At 39.8% G+C, this 24223-nt stretch overlaps 1 protein-coding gene across 5 annotated transcripts in view; it reads left to right on the forward strand.

Moving 5' to 3' along the window:
- The window catches only part of FERMT2 (FERM domain containing kindlin 2), a 95076-nt gene that overhangs the window by 60963 nt on the left and 9890 nt on the right, over positions 1–24223 (forward strand). For 3 of the 5 annotated variants that reach the window (XM_032179793.2, XM_032179795.2, XM_032179794.2), the window contains exons 5-11: positions 8948–8980; positions 9311–9536; positions 9642–9744; positions 12069–12176; positions 15367–15501; positions 16503–16552; positions 17804–17928. In XM_032179793.2, coding sequence (XP_032035684.1) covers positions 8948–8980; positions 9311–9536; positions 9642–9744; positions 12069–12176; positions 15367–15501; positions 16503–16552; positions 17804–17928 — 780 coding nt within the window. The remainder of the gene's footprint in view (positions 1–8947; positions 8981–9310; positions 9537–9641; positions 9745–12068; positions 12177–15366; positions 15502–16502; positions 16553–17803; positions 17929–24223) is intronic. The other 2 variants (XM_032179796.2, XM_032179797.2) reach the window with 1 other exon arrangement.

A 24223-nucleotide genomic window follows, 5' to 3' on the forward strand; every position in this document is an offset into this window, starting at 1 on the left:
GCCAAGATAACAGGCAATTCTCCTGCCTCGGCCTCCTGAGTAGCTGAGACTATAGGCGCACACCACCACGCTCGGCTGATTTTTGTATTTTTAGTAGAAATGGGGTTTCACCATGTTGGCCAGACTGGTCTTGAACTCCTGGCCTCAAGTGATCCACCCGCCTTGGCCTCCCAAAGTGTTGGGATTACAGGCGTGAGCCACCGCACCTGGCCCTGTATTTTCACTCTACCTTTTCTATGTTTAGAGATGTTTAGATACACAGATACAGATACTTACCATTGTGTTACAGTTGCCTGCAGCATTCAGTACAGTAACATGCTGTACAGGTTTGTAGCCTGGGAGCAATAGACTATACCATCCATATAGCCTAGGTGTGTAGTAGGCTATACCATCTAGGCCTGTATGAGTACACTCTATGATGTTCATACAACAGTGAAATCCCCTAACGACGCATTTCTCAGAACTTATCCACATTGTTAGTAGATGCATGACTGTACTAACTTGCACCTTTGTCATTGCATCATTGGGCTGTTCCTGTGCTGCCCAATATTTGGCTAGCTTGTGCCCAAGAAGAGCATCCTTACCAATTCTTACCCTCCCCAATCTTGGGCTCCCTTGTTCTTTTTCACCCAGTTCCCTTTTCACCCAGACTGCAGCTGCTTTTATTTCTGGTCCGTGTACCATTCCTCAGTTCTTTCTTTTCAGAGGCTTGACCTTCGGACAGCTTTGAATATCCTAAGGGACATTTGTGGCCTCTTTATTTGTAAGAGATCCTTTTCAGAAAGAAAACCAATGTTTTTATTAAAACATTGCTATTACTGACAGCCACATTTATTGAGCAACTTCTTGTCCAAAACACCACATGTAATATATTTAATCCACACAGTTAAATATATTAATTAATTGAACAATTCTGAAAAATTGGTAGCATGAGAAGAGAAACTCAAGAGTAGCTAAATCACTTGCCTGGGAGCTAATCCCTGGTAACTGGTAGAGCTGAGCTGTAAGCCCAGGCTCATCCCACTTCCAAGCTAGAGCTTTCACCATTGCACTGTGCACACACCCGTCTCCTTCCCCCTTCTATCCCTCACAAGTACACACAGACCCATAATTTTAGCAAATATGTCAGTGGCCAGAGATGCCACAACCTAGCTTTTACTTAATTTTTGTAGCCTTGTTTACCTTAAAGAAAAAAAAAGTTAAAATTTAAATTCTCTAACAAATCCTTATACTGTACTCTACATGAGTAGTGGCAATCAGAATCATCCCATATCAATATTAGAAGTGATAACTCTTAGAGAGTTAGAATTTGGGAAGCTGAGGAGGTTTCGTTGCCCGGAAACCATGGGTGAAGACCAGTATGCATAGAAATTCTTGAGAGTATGCTGGTCCGGGAAGCAGGAAATCTTAAAATTTTTACATCATACGGAAATGGCTAGAAGCAAACCCTGTGAGTATGAAAAATAAAATTATCAGCTTAGATCTTACAAAACAAAAAGACAAGAAGCTACTGGTAGAATTGGAAGCATTGGATAATTTTGTAATAGTTCCAGAACTTACTAATTTTTGCTTGTCTTCCCTTCAGCTTGGTGATAATAACAAAATGTGGGAAAGCTGGTTAGTATATAACTTAAGCTAATGAATAATCATGATTGAGTTAGCATCAGTCTTTTCACTAAATTCTTAAGCTGGGCTGCCTTGATTAAAACATAGTAATTTAGATTGAGCAACCCACTAATACTTTTCCTTTTATAAGTCACATCTAATATGAATACTAATCCATATTTTAAAAATACTTTTGTTTGGTAGGAAAGTGGGTTGCAAACCAAAATCACAAATAATCCTTATGGTTTGTTTTTTTCCTCTTGGTTGTCTCTGATTTTTAATGGTTGGAGAGTAGTGTATATTGCTGATATAAACAGAATAAACATGAATTTATATCCTAGGAGAAAATTTAGCCACATAGAAATAAACATATATAATGTCAGGTTTTTCCTCCTCCATGGTCAACAATTACATACTAAATAAGTTATAAGTATTATTGAATACATAATCTTTCACTTGGTCGCCACAGAATACCAGCAGTTTTGGTGATGTCTTCATTTTACTTTGAGGAAATAACTCCACAAGGGTTAAGTAATTTTCCCAAGGTCACAAAGCTAATAAGGAGTAGAACTAGAATTCACATCCAGGCTCCAATGCTCATGCTTCTAACCATTAAGTAACCAATTCTGTTTTTTTTTTTTTTTAAGAGACAAGGTCTCCCTGTGTTGCCCAGGCTGGTCATCAACTCCTGGCCTCCTTTCACCTCAGCCTCCCAAAGTGCTAGATTATGGGCATGAGCTACCATGCCTGGCCATAATGTTTATTTTATGAATTATAATAGGAATGTTTGCTAAATTTTTTCTTTCTTTTTTTTTTAAGGGACGGGGTCTTGCTATGTTACCCAGGCTGGTCTCAGACTTCTGGGCTCAAGTGATCCTCCTCCCTCCACCTCCCAAGTAGCTGGGACTACAGGCATAGATACCAGTATGGCCAGCTAATTTTCGTATTTTTTGTAGAGATGAGGTTTTGCCATGTTGCCCAGGCTGGTCTCAAGCAATCCTCCTGCCTTGGTCTCTCAAAAGTGCTGGGATAGCTACTTGGGAGGCTGAGGCAGGAGAATCACTTGAACCTGGGAGGCGGAGGTTGCAGTGAGCCAAGATCGCACCATTGCACTCCAGCCTGGGCAACAGAGCGAGACTCCATCTCAAAAAAAAGAAAAAAAAAAAAGTGCTGGGATTACAGGTGTGAGCCACTGCACCTAGCCTCAAAACATTTTTTAAAACTATTCTTTAAGTACAAAAGTATCACATGCTTGTAGTAAATATTCAGATATTAAAGAATTACATATTCATTTTTTTCCTAACAAAAGTGGGACTGTATTATACACACATTGTGTTTTCTCACTTGATGATACATGCTGATGGACCTCATATTTTTTAATTACAAAATTTATACATTAATACAGTCTCTTTATCATAAACTCAAGTAATATAAAAAATGTATTAAACGTGAGTTCCTTTTAAACTTATTCCCTGGCTACTTCTTCTCAAGAGGGAGGCATTTCTTGATTACTGCATGTAACGAGGTTGTAAGTTTGGAGTCCAACTTGACAGTACCCTTTCTGTGTGTTCATATGCACATGTGGGTATAAAATTTGCATATCTAGTCTTATTTTAATAACATAAATGAGATCCTAATATATATTTTGTGCTCTGCAGTTTGATTTTTGGTGATCAATGTTTTGGTGATTTGTGTCGAAGCAGAGAAGTCTCCCTAGTTTTGTTTTTTTTTTTGTTTTGTTTTTTGTTTGTTTTTGCCTCCTAGATTCACGCCATTGTCCTCTGCCTCAGCCTCCCTAGTAGCTGGGACTACAGGTGCCTGCCACCACGCCCGGCTAATTTTTTGTATTTTTAGTAGAGGCAGAGTTTCACTGTGTTAGCCAGGATGGTCTCGATCTCCTGACCTCGTGATCCGTCCGCCTCGGCCTCCCAAAGTGCTGGGATTACAGGCGTGAGCCACCGCGCCCAGCCGGAAGTCTCCCGAGTTCTTATAAATGACTTCAGAGTTTTATGTATAGAAAAACTATATTCACTTGTTTTTCTACGTAGATGGTATCTAATTTTTCTGTCACATATCTCCCAGAGCTGGGCGTTGTGGTGTGCACCTGTAGTCCTAGCTACTTGGGAAGCTGAAACAGGAGGATCTCCTGAGCCCAGGAGTTCAACCTGGGTGCTCACACTGCTGCAGTCCAGCCTGGGCAACAGAGCAAGACCCTATCTCTAAAAAAATACATGTATGTGTAGATACATATATATCTATACACTATATCACACACACTCTGTCTCTCTCTCTGTCTCTCCCCAGAAAGTTTCTGTGGTTTATACTTCCATCAGCAGTACATGAAAATGCCCCATTTCCCATATTCTGCTCAATATTGAATGTTGTAAATCTGTATTTTTGCCAGTTTGACAAGTAGTATCTCAGTTATTTTGCGTTTCCCTGATAAATACTAGGATAGTTGAATAATTTATATGTTTATTAGCCATTTCTATTCTATTAATTTTCAAATGATAGATTTTTTATTTATGTTTTTGCTTCTAGCGATAATAAAATTTTAATGTGTTACTTCCCTTTATATACTGGTATTTTGTTTGTGGCCTTTTTTTTTTTTTTTTAAACCATATTGTTTTACATTTTTATGTGGTCTTATGTCTGTTAGCCATTTACTTTATAGTTCTAGGTTTACTCTTGCTTGGGAAAATTTTCTCCAAAAATATAAAAATAATACCATAAAAATCCTTTTAATAAAATATGGTTATAAGATAGGTATTTTGGTGAAAATTTTGTAAAATGTATTACTTTAGTACTCTTTTTAAAAAATATATAATTTATAATAGGTAAATTTTACGGGGTTAAAATATAGCAATATTTAGGAGTTGTTTGATTATATCGGGTTTTAAATATCTACAGTAGGTGGACTCAGACTGTAGTGCTTTTTGAACTCTTTATTTCTCCTCCTCAGAGTTTTTATCTTTCCATGTTGTTTAGTAAGCTCATATTTTGTTGCTAAATCTGCTACTTTATCTTACTCTTTACTAGTTTTCTGCCTCAGATGTATTTTAAACCAGACATTCAAGAAAACAACTTAGTTGGGATTGTCTCTGAACCACTACTAAGGAATTTAAAATACCCATACCCTCTGACCCAGCAGTGCTGCTAGATTGGGAAATAACTACAAAAATGTTTATTGAAGCATTGGTTTACAATAATGACATTAGTAACAGATTTTTTCTTTTTTTTTTTTTGAGACTAAGTCTCGCCCTGTTACCCAGACTGGAGTGTAGTGGCGTGATCTTGGCTCACTGCAACCTCCACCTCCCGAGTTCAAGCGATTCTCCTCCCTCAGCCTCCTGAGTAGCTGGAACTATAGGGGCATGCCACCATGCTTGGCTAATTTTTGTAATTTTAGTAGAGACGGGGTTTCACCATGTTGGCTAGGCTGGTCTCGAACTCCTAACCTCAGGTGATCCACCCACGTTGGCCTCCCAAAGTGCAGGCATTACAGGCGTGAGCCACCGCACCTGGCCAGAATTTTATTTTTTTATTTTTATTTTTCGAAACAGTCTCATTCTGTCACCCAGGCTGGAGTGCAGTAGCACAATCTCTGCTCACTGCAGCCTCCACGTCCTGGGTTCAAGCGATTCTCCTGCCTCAGCCTCCCAAGTAGCTGGGACTATAGGCATGCACCACCACACCCAGCTTATTTTTTATATTTTTAGTAGAGACAGAGTTTCACCATGTTGGCCAGGCTGGTCTTGAACTCCTGACCTCAGGGGATCTGCCTGCCTTGGCCTCCCTAAGTGCTGGGATTACAGGCATGAGCCACCTTACAGTAACAGAATTTTAAAAAATAGGTACACACCAATTGGCAATGGCTTACATAAGTTATAGTACATGGAGGCAGTGTGTAGCCCTGCAGCCAGACTGGCTGGGGTTTTTTTGTTTGGTTTTAGAGACGGAGTTTTGCTCTTGTCACACAGGCTGGAGTGCAATGGTGCAATCTCTCACTGCAACCTCCGCCTCCCGGGTTCAAGCGATTCTCCTGCCTAAGCCTCCCAAGTAGCTGGTATTACAGGCATGCTGCCACCACGCCCAGCTAATTTTTTGTATTTTTAGCAGAGGCGGGATTTCACCACGTTGGCCAGGCTGGTCTCGAACTCCTGACCTCAGGCAGTCCGCCCACCTCGTCCTCCCAAAGTGCTGGGATTACAGGCTTGAGCCACCGTGCCTGCCCAGACTGGCTGATTTATAGCTTGGCTGCAGCTTACTTGCTCTTGACCTTGGACAAGTTATTTAACCTTGCTTTGCCTCAGTTTCCTCCTCTGAAGTGAGAATAATAGAGTTGTTGTGAACACTCAGTGAGTTATTATCACATAGTGCCTACAGAACAAATAAGAACAATGAAGTGATTAAGTATGAATTGAAGAAGATACAAACTATAGGAAGTTGAAAGGGAGACTTAGGTGGGTGGCTGATTCAATTAAATGTGTGATTGTATTTGTTCGTTCTCAAATTGCTATAAGGAAATGCCTGAGACTTGGTAACTTAGGAGAAAAGAGGTTTAATTGGCTCATAGTTCTGCAGGCTGTCCAGGAAGCATGGTGGCATCAGCTCCTGGGGAAGTCTCAGGAAACTTATAGCAGAAGGCAGAGGAGGAGCCAGCACTTCACGTGGCTGGAGCAGGAGGTAGGGTTGGGAGCGGGGAGGTGCCACACACTTTTAAACAATCAGATCTCGTGAGAAGTCACTCACTATACAGTACCAAGGGAGGATGGTGCAAAACCATTATGAGAACTCCACCCCTGTGATTCAGTCACCTCCCACCAGGCCCCTCCTCCAACATTGGGGATTACAATTAAACATGCGATTTGGGCAGGGACACTGATCCAAACCATAGCAGTGACTTAGGGGGAGTATCTTTTCTATATTAGAAACTTTATAAAGCAAATTGTCCATTCTAACTTGACTCAGTTTTGGATAGGAATTATAATCACACTAGGTGCACATTTTCAGTATTCTGACATTCTTCATAAACAGATTCATTTAATAGATCTTTGAAAGAAACAAGACTTTGCCTAGAAGTTAATGTTTTTTCACACTTTATCTACATGCACACTCTGTAGCAGAAATACCCTTTGCCCAACTGAGTTGGAGTAATGTGTTCAGCCCATTTAATAAGTGTGGGGTGCCCAATTAGTCCTTTCAAGAGGTGTCACACAATTTTAAGTTTGAAAAATACCTGTCGGCCGGGCGCGGTGGCTCACGCTTGTAATCCCAGCACTTTGGGAGGCCGAGGCGGGCGGATCACGAGGTCAGGAGATCGAGACCACAGTGAAACCCCGTCTCTACTAAAAATACAAAAAAATTAGCCGGGCGTGGTGGCGGGCGCCTGTAGTCCCAGCTACTCGGAGAGGCTGAGGCAGGAGAATGGCGTGAACCCGGGAGGCAGAGCTTGCAGTGAGCCGAGATTGCGCCACTGCACTCCAGCCTGGGTGACAGAGCGAGACTCCGTCTCAAAAAAAAAAAAAAAAAAAGAAAAGAAAAATACCTGTCTAGTTTAAGGATCTAGCTTTTAAAGCCCCAGGACTAACGATCTCAGTGTTCTTTAAATGCTGATAAAGAGTTCACAACTTTGCTTTGTGTTTTAGGATTAACAGTGTTCGGATTTTGGAGGGGTTTGTTTGTTTGTTTGTTTGTTTGTTTGTTTGTTTGAGATAGAGTCTTGCTTTGTTGCCTGGACTGGAGTGCATTGGCACAATCTTGGCTCACTGCAGCCTTCACCTACCGAATAGCAAGCGCCACCACTCCCAGCTAATTTTTGTATTTTTAGTAGAGACAGGGTTTCACCATGTTGGCCAGGCTGGTCTCGAATTCCTGGCCTCAAGTGATTCACCTGCCTCAGCCTCCCAAAGTGCTGAGATTACAGGCGTGAGCCACCACACCTGGCCTAGATTTTACAAGTTTTTTTAGTACTAACATTGGAAGAACACATGTCAGGAACATCAAATCAAATATCCTGTGTCCAGCAAGAGATTGCATATTTTCAGTAAAAACTTTTTTTTTTTAACGTTGCCTTTGCTTCCTAGACTAGGTCATGACAGCTACAAAAATCTCTAGCGTTAGCGTCACTTTTTCACGGGCAGTGTTTCTATCATTGCATGGGGAGAAGAGTTAAAAATAGCAGGAAAGTAGATGGATTCCTAAGCTTAACCCTAAATTTAGGGAATGGAAAAGCCATTTTCTTTACATTAACAGTGTTATACCCATTACACATTTTCTTTTGAAAAATTATGACTGCAGGACAAAATGTAATTTAACAGAGCTAGGACTTGGGGGGGCTGCTTGTACTTAATGTCATTCTGAACATTTTTAAATGCCTTAAATTCATCTCCTTAATTTTTGTAGTTTAAATAAAGGAGCACATACCATCTGTTGACTAATGTAAAAATTGTTATTTACGTAGCCTCTACTAGATGTCTAGCCCTAATACCAAGAAATCAGAAGATAAATAAGGCAATAGCCCTTCCTTTTGTGATTTGACTATTAAATATATCTCTGTTTAGACTCTTTCTAGGGCAAACTTTTATCTACCCTTTTGCATTAATACTTTATTTGTTGTACCCCAGAACTTAAAAATTAAAAACATATTTGTAAATTTGTTGAAACCTGTTTATTCACTGAGAAGACATTACTATAAAATTATTCTTAATCTATATGAATTAATTCAGTTCTATTGTGTTACCTTCAAATTATGTGGATTTCAAATGGTGGTAAAAGTCGTAGACATATTTGTCACTATATACTTGACTAGAGCAGGACTTCATTCTTTTTTTTTTTTTTTTTTTTTTTTTGAGACGGAGTCTCGCTCTGTTGCCCAGGCTGGAGTGCAGTGGCGCAATCTCGGCTCACTGCAAGCTCCGCCTCCCAGGTTCACGCCATTCTCCTGCCTCAGCCTCTCTGAGTAGCTGGGACTACAGGCGCCCGCCACCACGCCCGGCTAATTTTTTTGTATTTTTAGTAGAGACGGGGTTTCACCGTGGTCTCGATCTCCTGACCTCGTGATCCGCCTGCCTCGGCCTCCCAAAGTGCTGGGATTACAAGCGTGAGCCACCGCGCCCGGCCCCATTCTTTTAAATTGAACAAAGAAAACCCTGTTTTACTTAGGTTGCAGCTTCTAAGGTTGTTTACTCTGATATCCACTTGAAATGTGTACTTCAGTTATGATTCACAATTAGGGAAAATCTGTTTTTTCTTTTTCTCATTTTCTTTTCATTCTTTTGTTTCTGTCCTCTGTTGTTGCCTTTCCTTTACCTTCTGAATTCCTTTCTTTCCTTTCCTATAGGCACTGATGTTCTTTACATTGGCCCTCTGAAAGGTGAGCCTTGCCACAATTTAAAGACAAAAAGTGTTCGTCTGTCTGCTTCAGCTATATCCTTATTTTCTAATTCTCTTGAACTGATATTTTTTTCCCCAGAATTTCTGCCAACTTAATTATATTCTTAAGGCTTTGTTATTACATGTTCTAATGTTATACAAGGAGAATTAATTACACATGTTCTCATAACAGGTAAAATAATATACTAAGCTTTCCTTTCAGAATAAAACTTTTGTTTCGCAATGTGCTTTATATCATAGTGTATGTTATTATTGAAAAATAAGATTCTGTACTGCATACTTACTACCTGTTCTTCATGTTACTTACTAGGAAGTATATATTCAAGCCCAGGACTGTATAGTAAAACAATGACCCCCACTTATGATGCTCATGATGGAAGCCCCTTGTCACCAACTTCTGCTTGGTTTGGTGACAGTGCTTTGTCAGAAGGCAATCCTGGTATACTTGCTGTCAGTCAACCAATCACATCACCAGAAATCTTGGCAAAAATGTTCAAGCCTCAAGCTCTTCTTGATAAAGCAAAAATCAACCAAGGGTAAGTTTTAAGATATAGATAAAATTGAATTTCTTTATCCAACTAGAGGTAGAAATATTGTCTTAATTCTTTGTTGTTTTGTTCCACTGTTCTTAATTTGTCCAGATGGCTTGATTCCTCAAGATCTCTCATGGAACAAGATGTGAAGGAAAATGAGGCCTTGCTGCTCCGATTCAAGTATTACAGCTTTTTTGATTTGAATCCAAAGGTACCGAGGGTTTAAAGGGATCTTTTTTTTTTTTCCTATTTGTTTTGTTCACATGGATGTTTGTTTTTGGAAGTCGGTGGAATAAGGAATTATTTGTATATAGGAAATCTTGAATAATTATTAAAAACCCAAACTTTTAGGCAAAGGTATTTGTATTTTAAATAAGTCTATTTTAGTAGGTTGGAAGCATAACTAAACCTTTTTATTGTTGTTATTAAGATAATGAAACTTTTGGTTGATTTGGTTTTATCTTTTTTATCTCTAAGCTCTTATAGTGTCATGATTTGTATTTTAAAGGTACTGGTTTGGTACTATAGAATTGGCAAAGTTTAGGCCGGGTGCAGTGGCTCACGCCTGTAATCTCAGCACTTTGAGAACCTAAGGTGGGTGGATCACATGGTCAGGAATTCAAGACCAGCCTGACCAACATGGTGAAACCCCATCTCTACTAAAAATACAAAAATTAGCCAGGCATGGTGGCGCACACTGGTAATGCCAGCTACTTGGGAGGCTGAGGCAGGAGAATCACTTGAACCTGGAAGGCGGAGCTTGCAGTGAGCCGAGATCGCACCACTGCACTCCAGCCTGGGCAACAGGGCAAGACTCCATCTCAAACAAACAAAAAAAAGAATTGGCAAAGTTCCTTTTTAAAATTTAAGACCTCTCTTCAACTATATTTAAATAAAAGTTTCAGAAAGGTTACCTTTTCAATTACTTTTAGGTTACTAATTACGTGCCAAAAGATGTTGCTTCAGAAAAACGTTTTTTTCTTGAGACAAGGTCTCACTCTATCCCCCAGGCTGGAATGCAGTGGTGTGATCATGGCTCACTGCAACCTCAAAGTCCTGGACTCAAGCCATTCTCCCATGTCAGCCTCCCAAGTAGCTGAGACTACAGGCTCACCCAGCCACACCTGGCTTTCTTATTTTCTGTAGAGACAGTCTCACTTTTTCGCCCAAGCTGGTCTTAAAACTCCTGGGCTGAAGCCATCCTCCTGCCTCAGCCTCCCAAAGTGCTGGGATTACCAGCCTGAGACACCATGCCCAGCCAGATTTTTCTTAGGTCTACATTTTTTTCCTCTGTAACAGACAAACACTGTTATTTGTCTTTACTATGATTGGTATTATCTCTGCTACCATAGTACTTCACTTTTCCGGTAAGATTTAACTTCGCCATAAATATCTGGAGCTTTTTTCCCCGGTAGAAAACACTTGGCACAGAGGTTTGAATCTTTTACTTCTCTTTCAGCCTGGGGGAAAAAACCTCTCTTGGCTACCCTCTCATCCTTTTCATGTTTAGAGTATAGTCTAGATTTTAATGTTATGTTTACATTCTTTTATTATATGCTTAAGTAATTCTTTATACAACAGTAAAATCTCTATAATAAAATTATAGAAAATAATTTTAATTCATTTTCAGGCCACATCATATCTACTTTTAGTAAAGCCAAAGCTACTTTGGAAATAGTTACATTTGTGAGGAGAATGGAGATGTATTTTGTCAACATTCTGAAATACATGTTGAGCATTCCTAATTTGAAAATGTAGAATGCTCCAAAAGCTAAAACTTTTGAGGGCTGACATGATGCTGAAAGGATGTGCTTATTTTGGATTTTTATGTTAGAGACACTCAACTGGTATAATGGAATAGTCCAACATCTATAAAAATTCTAAATTCAAAACAGAAGGTCTCAAGCATTCTGGATAAGGGATACTCAATCTGCAGTTTTCTTAAGGCATTACTATTGACTTTTATTTATATAATTAAATGGATAATTGAATAACATATAAGTAAACATTTTCCACAAGTATATTTGCCCTGTATTTTGCATACTTAAAATAACTGCCATTTCCAAGGACTTGCCACTTTATCTGGGTATGCTTCTCCACAGTGAACAAAATGTTCCCCAAAATAATTTGCTTTCTGATTACATGTTAGTATGGCAAGTTGCAGTAACAACACTGAAAAATAATCGGTAGTTCTGCCTTACTTTATTAGATTTCTTATGTTAAAGGCTGTAATGTCTCGTGGTTATTTCCCTGAAAAATAACATACAGAATCTACTTTTAATACTGTACAATCAATTATTCTGTCATATTTTAATGTCATTTTTAATGGAAAATTAGATGTGGGCATATATAGGCATCTCTGACCCCATAGGTATCCTTCTAATAATATTTTATTGTAAATAAAAATTCTTGCTTGTAAATTAAAATCCCAGGAAAAAAAGTATTAAATTTTTCTTGTCAGTTGAATATTCAGAGTTTGAAATTTTTCAATGGTAAAGGTTATATATTACAAAAGAACTATTTCTCTTGCTGCAGTATGATGCAATCAGAATCAATCAGCTTTACGAGCAGGCCAAATGGGCCATTCTCCTGGAAGAAATTGAATGCACAGAAGAAGAAATGATGATGTTTGCAGCCCTGCAGGTAGTTGAAAGGTCTAGTAAATGGGACTTATTTGGGTAAAGGGTAGGGAGGTATTTTTAAACAGTAAAGTGGAATAGTAATTCCAGTAACATTTCACAAGACAGAATTTTTGCCATGAAGAAAGTGAGTAGACAGGAAAGCAAAACAAATACATTTTAGTTTGATTTTTTATCTTTTCCAAGAGTTCAGTGGTATACTTAAGTACTTTTCTCTATTTTGTAGGAAAAAAATTACCCTCTCACCCCCAAATATATATCTGCTCAAAGCTCCTCAGTTTTTCCTTGGAAAGAAAATACTTATTAAAAATCAGATTTCTGAAATCTAATCTGAAGTTTACCTGCATTTCATAAATAGCCAGGGATGATACAACACACTATAAAATGGGCTGTAGCAAAGCGATGCTTTTAGGTGATAAGATTGAGAGAGACTAGTGGAACCAAACCTTTTTCTACAATGATAATCCTTAAGTAGATAGCTAACATTGTCCTTAGATTAAACCAGTTTTTTCATATGTAGTTCTTACATACCACCTCCTTCAGAATTATAGGGGAGCTTATTTAAAATTAATTATCCACTTCATGAATAACTTTAAGGTGGCATCCACACATCCACATTCTTACTGAGGTCTGATGACCAAATTAATTCATCTTTCTTAAATTTCAGATACCCAAGTAATGCTTTGGCAAGTATTCCCAGTTATGACGGGATTCTAGGTTCAGCCTAAAGTCCTGATGAAGTTGGTGTTCTATAAATAACAGAAGTACAGGAAGCAGAATTGACATTCAGTTGAAGAACTTTTCACTGTAGAAAGGATTTTGTTTTTCCTTAGAACACAAACAAAAATGTTCTCGGTCTTCCAAATGCCTTCTTTTATGCATCCAGAAAAGTTTTCAGTTGTGACCCAAAAAGTTGCCATTAGAAAGCAAGAATGGGGAGTGAGGTTAGCAAAAAAAAAAAAAAAAAAAAAAAAATTAAAGCAAGAACAGCTAATTTTCACCTTAGTTTACATAATGAAAGGAGTGGCAAAGAAGCACAGACAAGGAAAATCCCAGGTGACAGATGGATTAATCAGTTATTTTCTAGGGACTTGCTTAATGAGCCAGTTAGGATCCTGTATTGTGTTTCCAGATAATTCTGACTCTGGTGAATTTCTTGAATTAAATTCTGGAGCAGTTTGTTGGGAGTCCCCTCACGAGGTTATGGCTTTCTTCCTGCATCCTTCTCACTTTGATACAGGCTTATGATTTTCTAGTGGAGGTTTTGCCAATGATAGAATAATAATACCTGTAAAATATGTGTGAAAGACCACAGATTTTATACTGTTGCTTTATTTTTGTATTAAAAAATAGTACATGTTTATGGTTATTGTTTTTAAAACCAGCAGATGCCTGTTATATGCCTGGCACATAGTAGGTGCTCAAAAGGTGTTTGTAAAATGAGAGTACACACAGTTGTGTTCTCACAGGAATGGCATCATTCTGCAGCCCACCTCCCCGAGTGTATCGTGGGCATTCCATATCAGTACAGAAGGAACACCTCAGAGACCGCAGGTTTTAGTTCATGGAAATGGAATGGTCTCGAACCACAGCCCTCCAAGACCATTTTAGAATCTAGATTTAATGAGAGTATTTTGGCATACAGATTTGAGTTGTTGGAGGCTTTCTCAGAGACTGACCCTAAGGTTGTAGGAAGCCATCTAGTACCAGAATAAGGAAACTGTGAAAGTATGGTGAGAAGGAGATGCCTAGAATTTTTTCTTTCAGAGAGAGCCCGTACTCTGAAGTACACTCTCCTTGGGACATCTGGATCCTTGTGTAAAGTAAATTTACAATAGTAAAAAGAAGCAAAATAATACAAAACAAGAAGGTGGGGATAAAAAGTAAAGTAGATGAATTAGTAACATTGTTTTTAAAGCATTTAAGTCAGAGTATGTATTAAGAAATTTAAGATATCCCTTGCACTTTTGAAAGCAAAGCTGGATTTTTTAAGTCCCATTCACAGCCAGGACTTCTCCAGTATGACTCATAAAGACATTTTGCATCAGAATTACCCAGAGCAGTGAGTAAAAATGCAGATTCCAGGCTGGACCCCAGACTTCCTGAATCAGGATCTCTGGAGTAAACCTAAGGATCTGTATTTTTGACCAATTCTTCACCTGACTCTTAATATACTCTGACATTTGGTACCTGAGGGCCTCAGCCTCTATCTCATTTCGCATAATTTGTGAACATTGACATTTCTACCATTGTAAGATCTCATTTCAGCACAATTGAAGTAGTCAGAGACTATTCATTACCAATCACTAAACCTTAAAACACAGAAGAACATTGATAAGTGGCCTCAGATTAGTTCACTAAATGTTCCCATGAAATGAATGTATTAAATGAATACTTTAGACATTTGGAGTGCCACTTGTTGCTTTGAAAGGTAACTGATTAAGATTTAAAGGTTCTGCTGACCTTTGTAGAAAACCTAAGGCTTAACATAGTATTTGTTCTAAGTCACTTAAGTATATTTAAAATCAATAACTATTCTATATCCCAAAATTTTCCTGTCTACATATGAGTAGTCATCACTACTCACTTCTCTCTCTCTGCCCCCTCCCCACCCACATATATGTGGGTGTCCATGTGCATACTCACAAACATTCTTACATATGAGAATACAGAGCATGAATCAAGGATGGGGAAAAAGTGGAGCTTTATCTTTCAACATAATAATGATGACTTTCTCCTGGGTAATAGGAGCAATGTACAGCATTCAGTGTTCATCAGTTTCTACAAAAGACCTTATGCATATTCTGTATGTCCATTCAATATTTCTTGATAACAGGCCCTGTTATAGACACAGGGCAGATTACAATGAAAAAAAAAAAAAAAAGTCAAAAATCTCTGTTAATGTGAAGTACAGTTGAGGACCAGTTAACTCTCTTAAGTCTTAGGGCCCCCAAACGATGAATTCATTGGTATGTGTCCAAAGACCCTACTTCTTTTGGATAAATATTTATTAGCAGGTTTAGGATATTGATTTCAGGTGCCATCCCCTTTATTTCCTATCGTTCTAGTTCCCAGATGCTTCTGTCTTTTCAGATTAGGTACTGAAAAGCATTAAATTATAGATTCAGATAGTAATTTCATTTTAGAGTTTTACAGTTATAGCAATTATTTTAATAAAATAATTCTGGTTTCAGTATCATATCAATAAGCTGTCAATCATGACATCAGAGAATCATTTGAACAACAGTGACAAAGAAGTTGATGAAGTTGATGCTGCCCTTTCAGACCTGGAGATTACTCTGGAAGGGGGTAAAACATCAACAATTTTGGTAGGGTGAATCTTCTTTTTACCTACTAATTTAGCTTGAATTGATGCATTCCATTTTGTGGATTTAGGTTCAAAGTATTTGGGGGTGGTCGAAAGAGATATTTAATGCTTTAGAGAGAGAAATCAGATGTTAATTTTTCAGGAACTTTGAGCAAAGTGGTTGTTTTATTTTGAGACAGGGTCTTGCTCGGTTGCCCAGGCTGGAGTGCGGTGGCACACGTCATAGGTCACTGCATTCTCAAACTCCAGGGCTCAAGCCATTTCCTGCCTCAGCCTCCTGAGTAGCTGAGACTACAAGTATGCACCGCCACACCTGGCTAATTTTTTATTTTTTTTAAGAGATGGGGTCTCACTGTGTTGTCTAGTCTGATCTCAAACTCCTGGCCTTAAGCAGTGCTCCCGCCACCGCTGGGAAGTTTGTTTTTAAAGTAATAATGTATTAGTCTCTAGTGCATTCAATACAGTAAGAATAGATCTAATACTCTAATACTCTGCAAATTCTTTTACAAGCAGTGGGAAGACATTTCTGCAGAGGAAAATAATCTCAAGTCATGGTAAAAATCCACTTAGTGATGTGCACATTTGAAATACTACAAAAAGAAAAAAATAGATCTCGGGAAAATTGTGAAACGCTGGGTTTGGTTTTTAAGTATAGGGATTAGTTACTGCTGAAGAAACACTTCAGGCCTTTTACAATGTACAGATTTATATGCAGCTACAAACAGTTTCAGCGGTATTAAAGATAACATATTCTTACGGGTTGTATAAATTGCCATTTTGATGAAAATTTTGTTAACCTTTTATGCTATTTGAAAATGCCTTTGTACCCAGAAGAATATGGTCCATAAGACTATGTAATGTGATTTTGTTGTTTGAATCTTTATCATCTGTATTTTATGTCGTTCTGTTTATTAAGTAAGCTAGTTCTTGATATCAGATACTAAACATTAGAAAGAATTTCAAATATTAAAAAAATTTAAAAAGGATTTAACTCTCTCCTAGGGTGACATTACTTCCATCCCTGAACTTGCTGACTACATTAAAGTTTTCAAGTAAGTACAAAAAGAGGAGGGATTCCAAATATTAATGACTGTCAGTTTTATAGTCATGGTCACATTATTGAAACTAACTGTAAGTTTGACTAACAAACGCATCTACTGTAAAAGGATTTACCAGTTAGGTGAACACCAAATTACCACGAGAGAAAATAACCACTTTTACGAAATTAAAATCACAATGCTCATTCTTTTATCAGATAAACATTTTTCTTAAAAAAAAAAAAGATTGTGAAACCTAGATTGCATCATACAAATGCTGAAACATAGTAGTAATACAGTGGCACAGCCCCTCCGGGCCTCAGTTGGAAGCAGTACATAATGAACTGTGTCATTGCCAGCGATTATTTCCTCGTTCAGAGCGCGAGATTCTATTGAACTCTGTTCATTTGTTCATGGAACATTTTATATAAAGTTCTAGTATATCTGATCAAGATTTTTAACTCTATCCAGCTATATTCCACAGAATCAAGAGAGCTCGGCATTAAGGCAGAGAGGAGAAAAAGGAAAGGAGGTGATGTGGAAAGTACTATTTTCTACTATATAAGATATAAAACTACTGTAGAATAAACCATTTACCATAGCTGAACATGCAACAGTTCAAAATATGGGACTTCTGAGATAAGGGCATGATTTCAGATCCACTACCCTACCCTTTCTCCTTCCCCCTTGACCCACCTTTCTCATCTACCTGCACCTCCTTACACACCGTCATGACTGCTCTGTCATCTTCCTTCTGTGTTTGATACTGGAGTGGCAAGTTAATGTCACCATTGGAATTTACCCCGGAGAAAGAAGCACTTCCCCCCACTTTCAGTCCTGCCAGGTAAATTTTCATCTTTATAGAGGCTCCAAGGCAATCCTGCAGACACCCATAAACCTGCAGGTAATTACAGGATCTAGGAATCTTCCAATTACTGACATTTACTTCACCTTTCTTTTCCTACCCTTCCCATGTGACCTGCTAGTTAGTGATAGATGTGATGGCTACAGCTGCAGAATACTGGAACACAGGTCCTACTGCCTTTCTCTTCTGAACGCTGTTTGTGTGATCTTCTAGAGTAGATTGAGAAGGGAGGCTCGCATCCAGTAACAGTAGCACTGACTGTAAGACACTGACCAAGGGGGATCGATTTCAGCACGTGTAAAACTTGACCCCAGACTTAATATTGTGAAACTTTGCTAATACAGCATTAATAAAGTTACTTCCAAGTGATTTTGTTGTTGTTAATTCTGTTTGATACGTAGGCCAAAAAAGCTGACTCTGAAAGGTTACAAGCAATATTGGTGCACCTTCAAAGACACATCCATTTCTTGTTATAAGAGCAAAGAAGAATCCAGTGGCACACCAGCTCATCAGATGAACCTCAGGGGTAAGGAGAGCCTGGCACAGCTGTTGTTGATGGTGGCATCCCCATTGGCCTAATAGTCAATGAGCCACTTGCTGGGATAAACAAGTTTTTTTAAAAATCAATTTCTTTACTCCTTTGGGTACTTGAAAAATTTTTAGATTGTCTCTTTTACATAGTCCTTTACACAGTTTTGAAGTATTCAATTCCACATAAATATTTCGTTGTAATCTTTTTGTGCAGACTTGACCTGAAATGTGTGATTCAACTTTTATTTTTTGAGAAGGAGTCTTGCTCTGTCGCCCAGGCTGGAGTGCAGTGGTGCAATCTTTGCTCACTGCTACTTCTGCCTCCCGGGTTCAAGCGATTTTCGTGCCTCAGCCTCCCCGTTAGCTGGGATTACAGGTGTGCACCACCACACCCAGCTGCAAGGTTTTGTCATGTTGGCCAGACTGGTCTCGAACTCCTGGCCTCAATTGATCTGCCCACCTTAGCCTCCCAAAGTGCTGGGATTACAGGCGTGAGCCACCGCACCAAGCGGATTCTGCATTTCTAACTTGTCAAGTAAGCTTACGTTGTCTTTTGATCTTCAGCATTAAGGACATTTAGAGTTTCCTTATTCTGCAGGGGCTGCCTCCTTGTCTGTTTTGGATTCTGCCTTATTTTAAGCCACGTTGTAGTCATCCCTGGGCTTTCTTCTTCGACATCCTGCTCTTCCTCACCCTCACTGATGACAGGCTGGTCCCACTCAGGGTCCTCAGCCTCTGAATTTTCCTGGCTCGCCAGTGGGGTAGCTGACACTTTCAGAGTTTGGGCAAGTCCTTCCCCTTCCCCTTCCCCGACACCTCTTCCTCACACAGTTCTGTCTTTGCTCAGCCTGGCTTCTGAGGCCACTTCAGGATATTCCTCAGAGGCTTCTAGCTGACACCTTGAGTCTCATTGGTTTTCTCTTGTCCTGTCTTTTCAAATCCAAAGCTATCTCAGAACTAGGGGCTGGTATTTGGGTTGCTCATTTCCTTTCCCTCAGGGCATTTGTGGCAGGCCTGCTTCCTACAGCCTGGGCTAAGCCTGGATGAAGCCTCAGCTATTGGCTTTGTTTTGGATTTTGTTTTTCCTTTTCTTCAGTGAGGTCTATGAGCTACAGCTTAATTTTCTATTTCAGTGATTTCTTCTATTGGTTCTTCATACTGCTCCTTCACCTTTTTCATCTGATGATGCCCTGGCTCAGCTGGTAGGCGAATTTCCTCTCCAGATTAGTCTGGTTCTTCTGCAGGTAGATGGCATTCTGCTGCTCACTGTGATTTCTTTGCAGAGCATTAATGAGCTTCTCACTTGGGGTAATACTTTTCAATAAAATCACCTGGTTCACTTTCAGTGTAGATACCACTTCTCCAGAAAGCTGTATCCCCTGAGGACCACTCTCCTGTGAGCACACACCCTTGGCACCTGGCATGCCTTTTGGATGATGCAGTCAATCAGCTGGCCCCTCACTGTCTGTTCCACAGTCCTCTTACTGTATCTTCCCTTAGAGCAAAGACCAAAAAACTAAAATACACTTTCTAGACTCATTTCCAATGAGACTTAGATTCCAGTCAGGTGCATTCATGGGAGACTTAAATTCATAATAAAGCTAAGGGGTTAGAGACACAGAAAATGAAAGGAGGGAGGTATTTCTAGGCTCTGGAGCTAACACCTGCAGCCATAGCCTCCTGGTTTCCCACCTGCTTGATTATAGCAAAGGTTGCGCCATCCTTGGCAAGCCAGTTCTGAGTTATTCCTAGTGGCCCAGCCCATCTCTTCCTTGGGTACCTTTGTATGTACACATATTTTTGTAGATAAGGCGGTATCTGCCCTTCTAACTCGAAGTGTTCAGATGTGGACAACAGCACCAGGGAAAAGGGCTCCAGACTGATTTCACAAAAATGACTTCCAAAACAATCTCATTTAACACTTAAAACACAGAGGTGCTTTTCCTGATTCATATTTCTAAATTGTACTTAGTACAGTCATGTGTCATTTAACAGTAGGGATACATTCTGAGAAATGTGTCACCAGGTGATTTTGTCATTGTGTGAACATTATGGAGTGTGTGTACTTACACAAACCATAATGTGTAAGGTGTCAGCTAGAAGCCTCTGAGGAATATCCTGAAGTGGCCTCAGAAGCCAGGCTGAGCAAAGACAGAACTGTGTGAGGAAGAGGTGTCGGGGAAGGGGAAGGGGAAGGACTTGCCCAAACCCTGAAAGTGTCAGCTACCCCACTGGCGAGCCAGGAAAATTCAGAGGCTGAGGACTCTGAGTGGGACCAGCCTGTCATCAGTGAGGGTGAGGAAGAGCAGGATGTCGAAGAAGAAAGCCCAGGGATGACTACAACGTGGCTTAAAATAAGGCAGAATCCAAAACAGACAAGGAGGCAGCCCCTGTAGAATAAGGAAACTCTAAATGTCCTTAATGCTGAAGATCAAAAGACAACGTAAGCTTACTGCACACCTAGGCTATATGGTATAGCTGATTGCTCCTAGGCTACAAACCTGTACAGCATTTTACTGTACTGAATACTGTAGACAACTGTAACACAATAGTATTTGTTATCTAAACATATCTAAATCTAGAAAAGGTACAAGTTGGCTGGGCGCAGTGGCTCATGCCTATAATCCCAGCACTTTGGGAGGCTGAGGCGTGTGGATCACCTGAGGTCGTAAGTTCGAGACTAGCCTGACCAACATGGAGAAACCCCTTCTCTACTAAAAATACAAAATTAGCTGGGCATGGTGGCACATGCCTGTAATCCCAGCTACTCAGGAGGCTGAGGCAGGAGAATTGCTTGAACCCGGGAGGCGGAGGTTGCGGTGAGCCAAGATCACGCCATTGCACTCCAGCCTGGGCAACAAGAGCGAAACTCCATCTCCAAAAAAAAAAAAAAAGGTACACTTCTATAGAGCAGTTTCCGTGAATGGAGCTTGCAGGACTGGAAGTTGCTCTGGGTGTGAGTGGATATGAAAGCCTAGGACATTACTATACACTACTATAAACTTTATTCAATAATTTTCTTTCTTCAAACCTTTGCTTACTGTAACTTTATAACTACTTTTAACATCTTGACCCTTTTCTAGTGACACTTAGCTTAAACATTGTACAGCTATACAAAAATATTTTCTTTATATCCTTATTCTATATGCTTTTTTTGTATTTAGATTTTTATTTTTTTTTAACCTTTTGTTAGCTTAAATCACAGGCACACACATTAGCCTAGGCCTCCACGAGATTGGGATCATCAACATCACTGTCCTTCACCTCCGCGTCGTGTCTCACTGGAAGGTCTTCACGGGGAGTAACAAGCATGGAGCTGTCATTTCCTCTGGTAACAGTGTCTTCTTCCGGAATCCCCCTGAAGACCTGTCTGAGGCTGTTTTACAGTTAACTTTTTTATTTAAGTAGAAGTACATTGTAAAATAATGATGAAAACAATAGTATAGTAAATACATAAACCAGTAACGTAGTCATTTATCATTATCAGGTATTATGTACTATTTGTAATTGTACATGCTACATCTTTCTATTACTGGCAGCAGAATAAGTTTACACAGATATGAGCTATGATACAGCTACAGTGTCACTAGGCAGTATTTTTCAGTTCCATTATAGTCTTATGAGGGCACTGTGGCTGTCGTATGTGCAGTTTGTTGTTTACCGAAATGCTGTTATGCAATGCGTGACTGTATATCGTACATTAGGATAGATTTACTGTATTTCAACACAGTGTTGACATCTGTACCCTAGTACATGAGCTCTGCCTAGTAGTCACTTAAACTATTGCTTTTAAAGTTACACAAATTTTAAAAAAATAGAAAAACTCAGTCCTGGGTAGACAATTGTTATTCCCACATGTTGGAATTCTGTAATTTACCTGAAACTCTTAATTAGGCTCACTACCTTCCTCTCTCAGTCACAGACATTTCACTTTTGGGTCTCTGTCATTCTTTGTTGCTCTCAGGATCTGTTGCAGCCTTCTCCTGCTTCCCTCTTCAGCTGCCCAGGACCAGCATAAATGATCCACTGTTGACTTTGAGACTAGATCTGTCTTCTGGCCCCTGTTCTCACTGTCCCTGTTATATCTTAACCTTCTTTCTGTATAACTAAGAGGTCAAGTCCTGGCATGGAATTAATGAGTTTATAAGCTGTTCTCAGTTTTCATTCCACTGCTCCCAAGTACTCTCAAAGGACTCATCACACTGATCATCACACTCATCACAGGCACCACACTGATAACACCTTGACCGAGAATCAAATGGCCTGGATGCTGCTCTTCTACTAAACAAGACCTATGATTTTCGTTGTTTCATTTTTTGAGACTATGTTATGCACGCTTATCTCCAACTCTTGGGCTCAAGTGATCCTTCTACCTCAGCCTCCCGAGTAGCTGACACTGCAGGTGCACACCACTACACCTGGTTTAGATCTGTGATTTTGGAAAGATAGCACATCTGGGCCTATACTATCTTCTTCTGAGAAATGAGAGTGTTAGACTGGATGCCAAGGCTTCATAGAGATCTAAAATGCAAAGTTCTTAAAAATTCATTTTAGCTAATACTAAGTGAACTCCTGTGCTACAAACTGTGCTGGGTACTAGAGATACAAGGAAGAACCACTTACAGTCTCAATCCTCAGGATGGATTAGAGTATGTTGGGGAGATAAAATTACAATTGGGGTAATAAATAGTACTTTGGAAAGGAAAGGAGCAAGGGGTAAGGGTGTTCTATAACTTAATCTTCAGTGAGGATGGAGAGACTTCATCAGGGATGGTGAGCCGGGCACAGTGGCACATGCCTGTAATCCCAGCTACTCAGGAGGCTGAGGTGGGAGCATCACTTGAGCCCAGGAGTTCAAGACCAACCTGGGCAACATAGCCAGACCCCATCTCAAAAAAAAAAAAAAAAAAAAAAAAAAAAGCCTGGAGGGTTTTGTGCTGCTGGAAAATAGAATTTAAGGGGAAGGATGAATACTTCCTTAATAGCTATTGAATCTGATTCCTGCTAATATGAGAGATAGTCACAGAAGAAACTGGCAGACATTAGATGGTAAAAATGGTAAGGAGATTGTTTTTTGAACTGGCAGCAGTGACGTGTCACTGAAAGAATATTAACACAAAAATGACAAGATCCATATTTATACCAGTTATGGTGCAGAGGAGTCATTTTAGAGAGATGATAGTAATCCAAATTCAGGTAATCAACATGGGATGAGAAAAGGGGCAGATTGAATAGATACTGAGGAAGTTTGGTCAATAGTCTGGGTGATTTATTTGGGAGGAGGTTGAAGTGGGGTCATTTTTCTGACCTGTGCAATTGGGTGGATAGTGTGATACTGAGATAAGAATGTAGAAGATGAGAAGAATGTAGAAAAAGCTGGGTTTGGGGGGAAAGATGAGTTTAATTTGGGGATATTTTGAATTTGAGGTGCCTGTGGGATATCTATTTGGAGCTAGCCTGTAGACATTGGATTAGGGGAGAGATGCACATGCTACAGATACTGATAGGGTAGCAGTTAGCAGTAATGGTAAGTGCAGCCATTGCAATGGTTGTCTGTAATGTGAGAAGACAAGACAAAGAATAGAACCCTGCAGATCACCCATGTTTAAGAGACAGGGCAGGTTAGAAGAAGGGGACCTTGCAAAGGAAACAAACAAAAAAAATGCATAGGAAGACTATGGCAATGAAGTATGATGAAAGCTAAGATAAAAGTTGTTTCGGCCGGGCGCGGTGGCTCACGCTTGTAATCCCAGCACTTTGGGAGGCCGAGGCGGGCGGATCACGAGGTCAGGAGATCAAGACCACAGTGAAACCCCATCTCTACTAAAAATACAACAAATTAGCCGGGCGTGGTGGCGGGCACCTGTAGTCCCAGCTACTCGGAGAGGCTGAGGCAGGAGAATGGTGTGAACCCGGGAGGCGGAGCTTGCAGTGAGCCGAGATTGCACCACTGCACTCCAGCCTGGGCGACAGAGCGAGACTCCATCTCAAAAAAAAAAAAAAAAAAGTGTTTCAAAAGGACAGAGTAGTCAACAGTGTCCAGTACTGTAGTAAAGTAAGGTAGTTAGGCCAACATAGTATCTAGCCATGTAGCTCGTGACCTTGATAAGAACAAGTTAAGTAGACTTCAGTGGTTTATTGAGTATGGAGCCAAAGTACAGTCATTGAGAAGTAAATAAGAGACAAAAATGGCTGGGCACGGTGGCTCATGCTTATAATCCCAACATTTTGGGTGGCCAAGGCAGGTGGTGGGTTGCTTGAGCCCAGGAGTTTGAGAACAGCCTGGGCAA

This window comes from Hylobates moloch, unplaced genomic scaffold, assembly GCF_009828535.3.
Source record: "Hylobates moloch isolate HMO894 unplaced genomic scaffold, HMol_V3 SCAFFOLD_16, whole genome shotgun sequence".
In the NCBI taxonomy this organism is placed as follows: Eukaryota; Metazoa; Chordata; class Mammalia; order Primates; family Hylobatidae; genus Hylobates; species Hylobates moloch.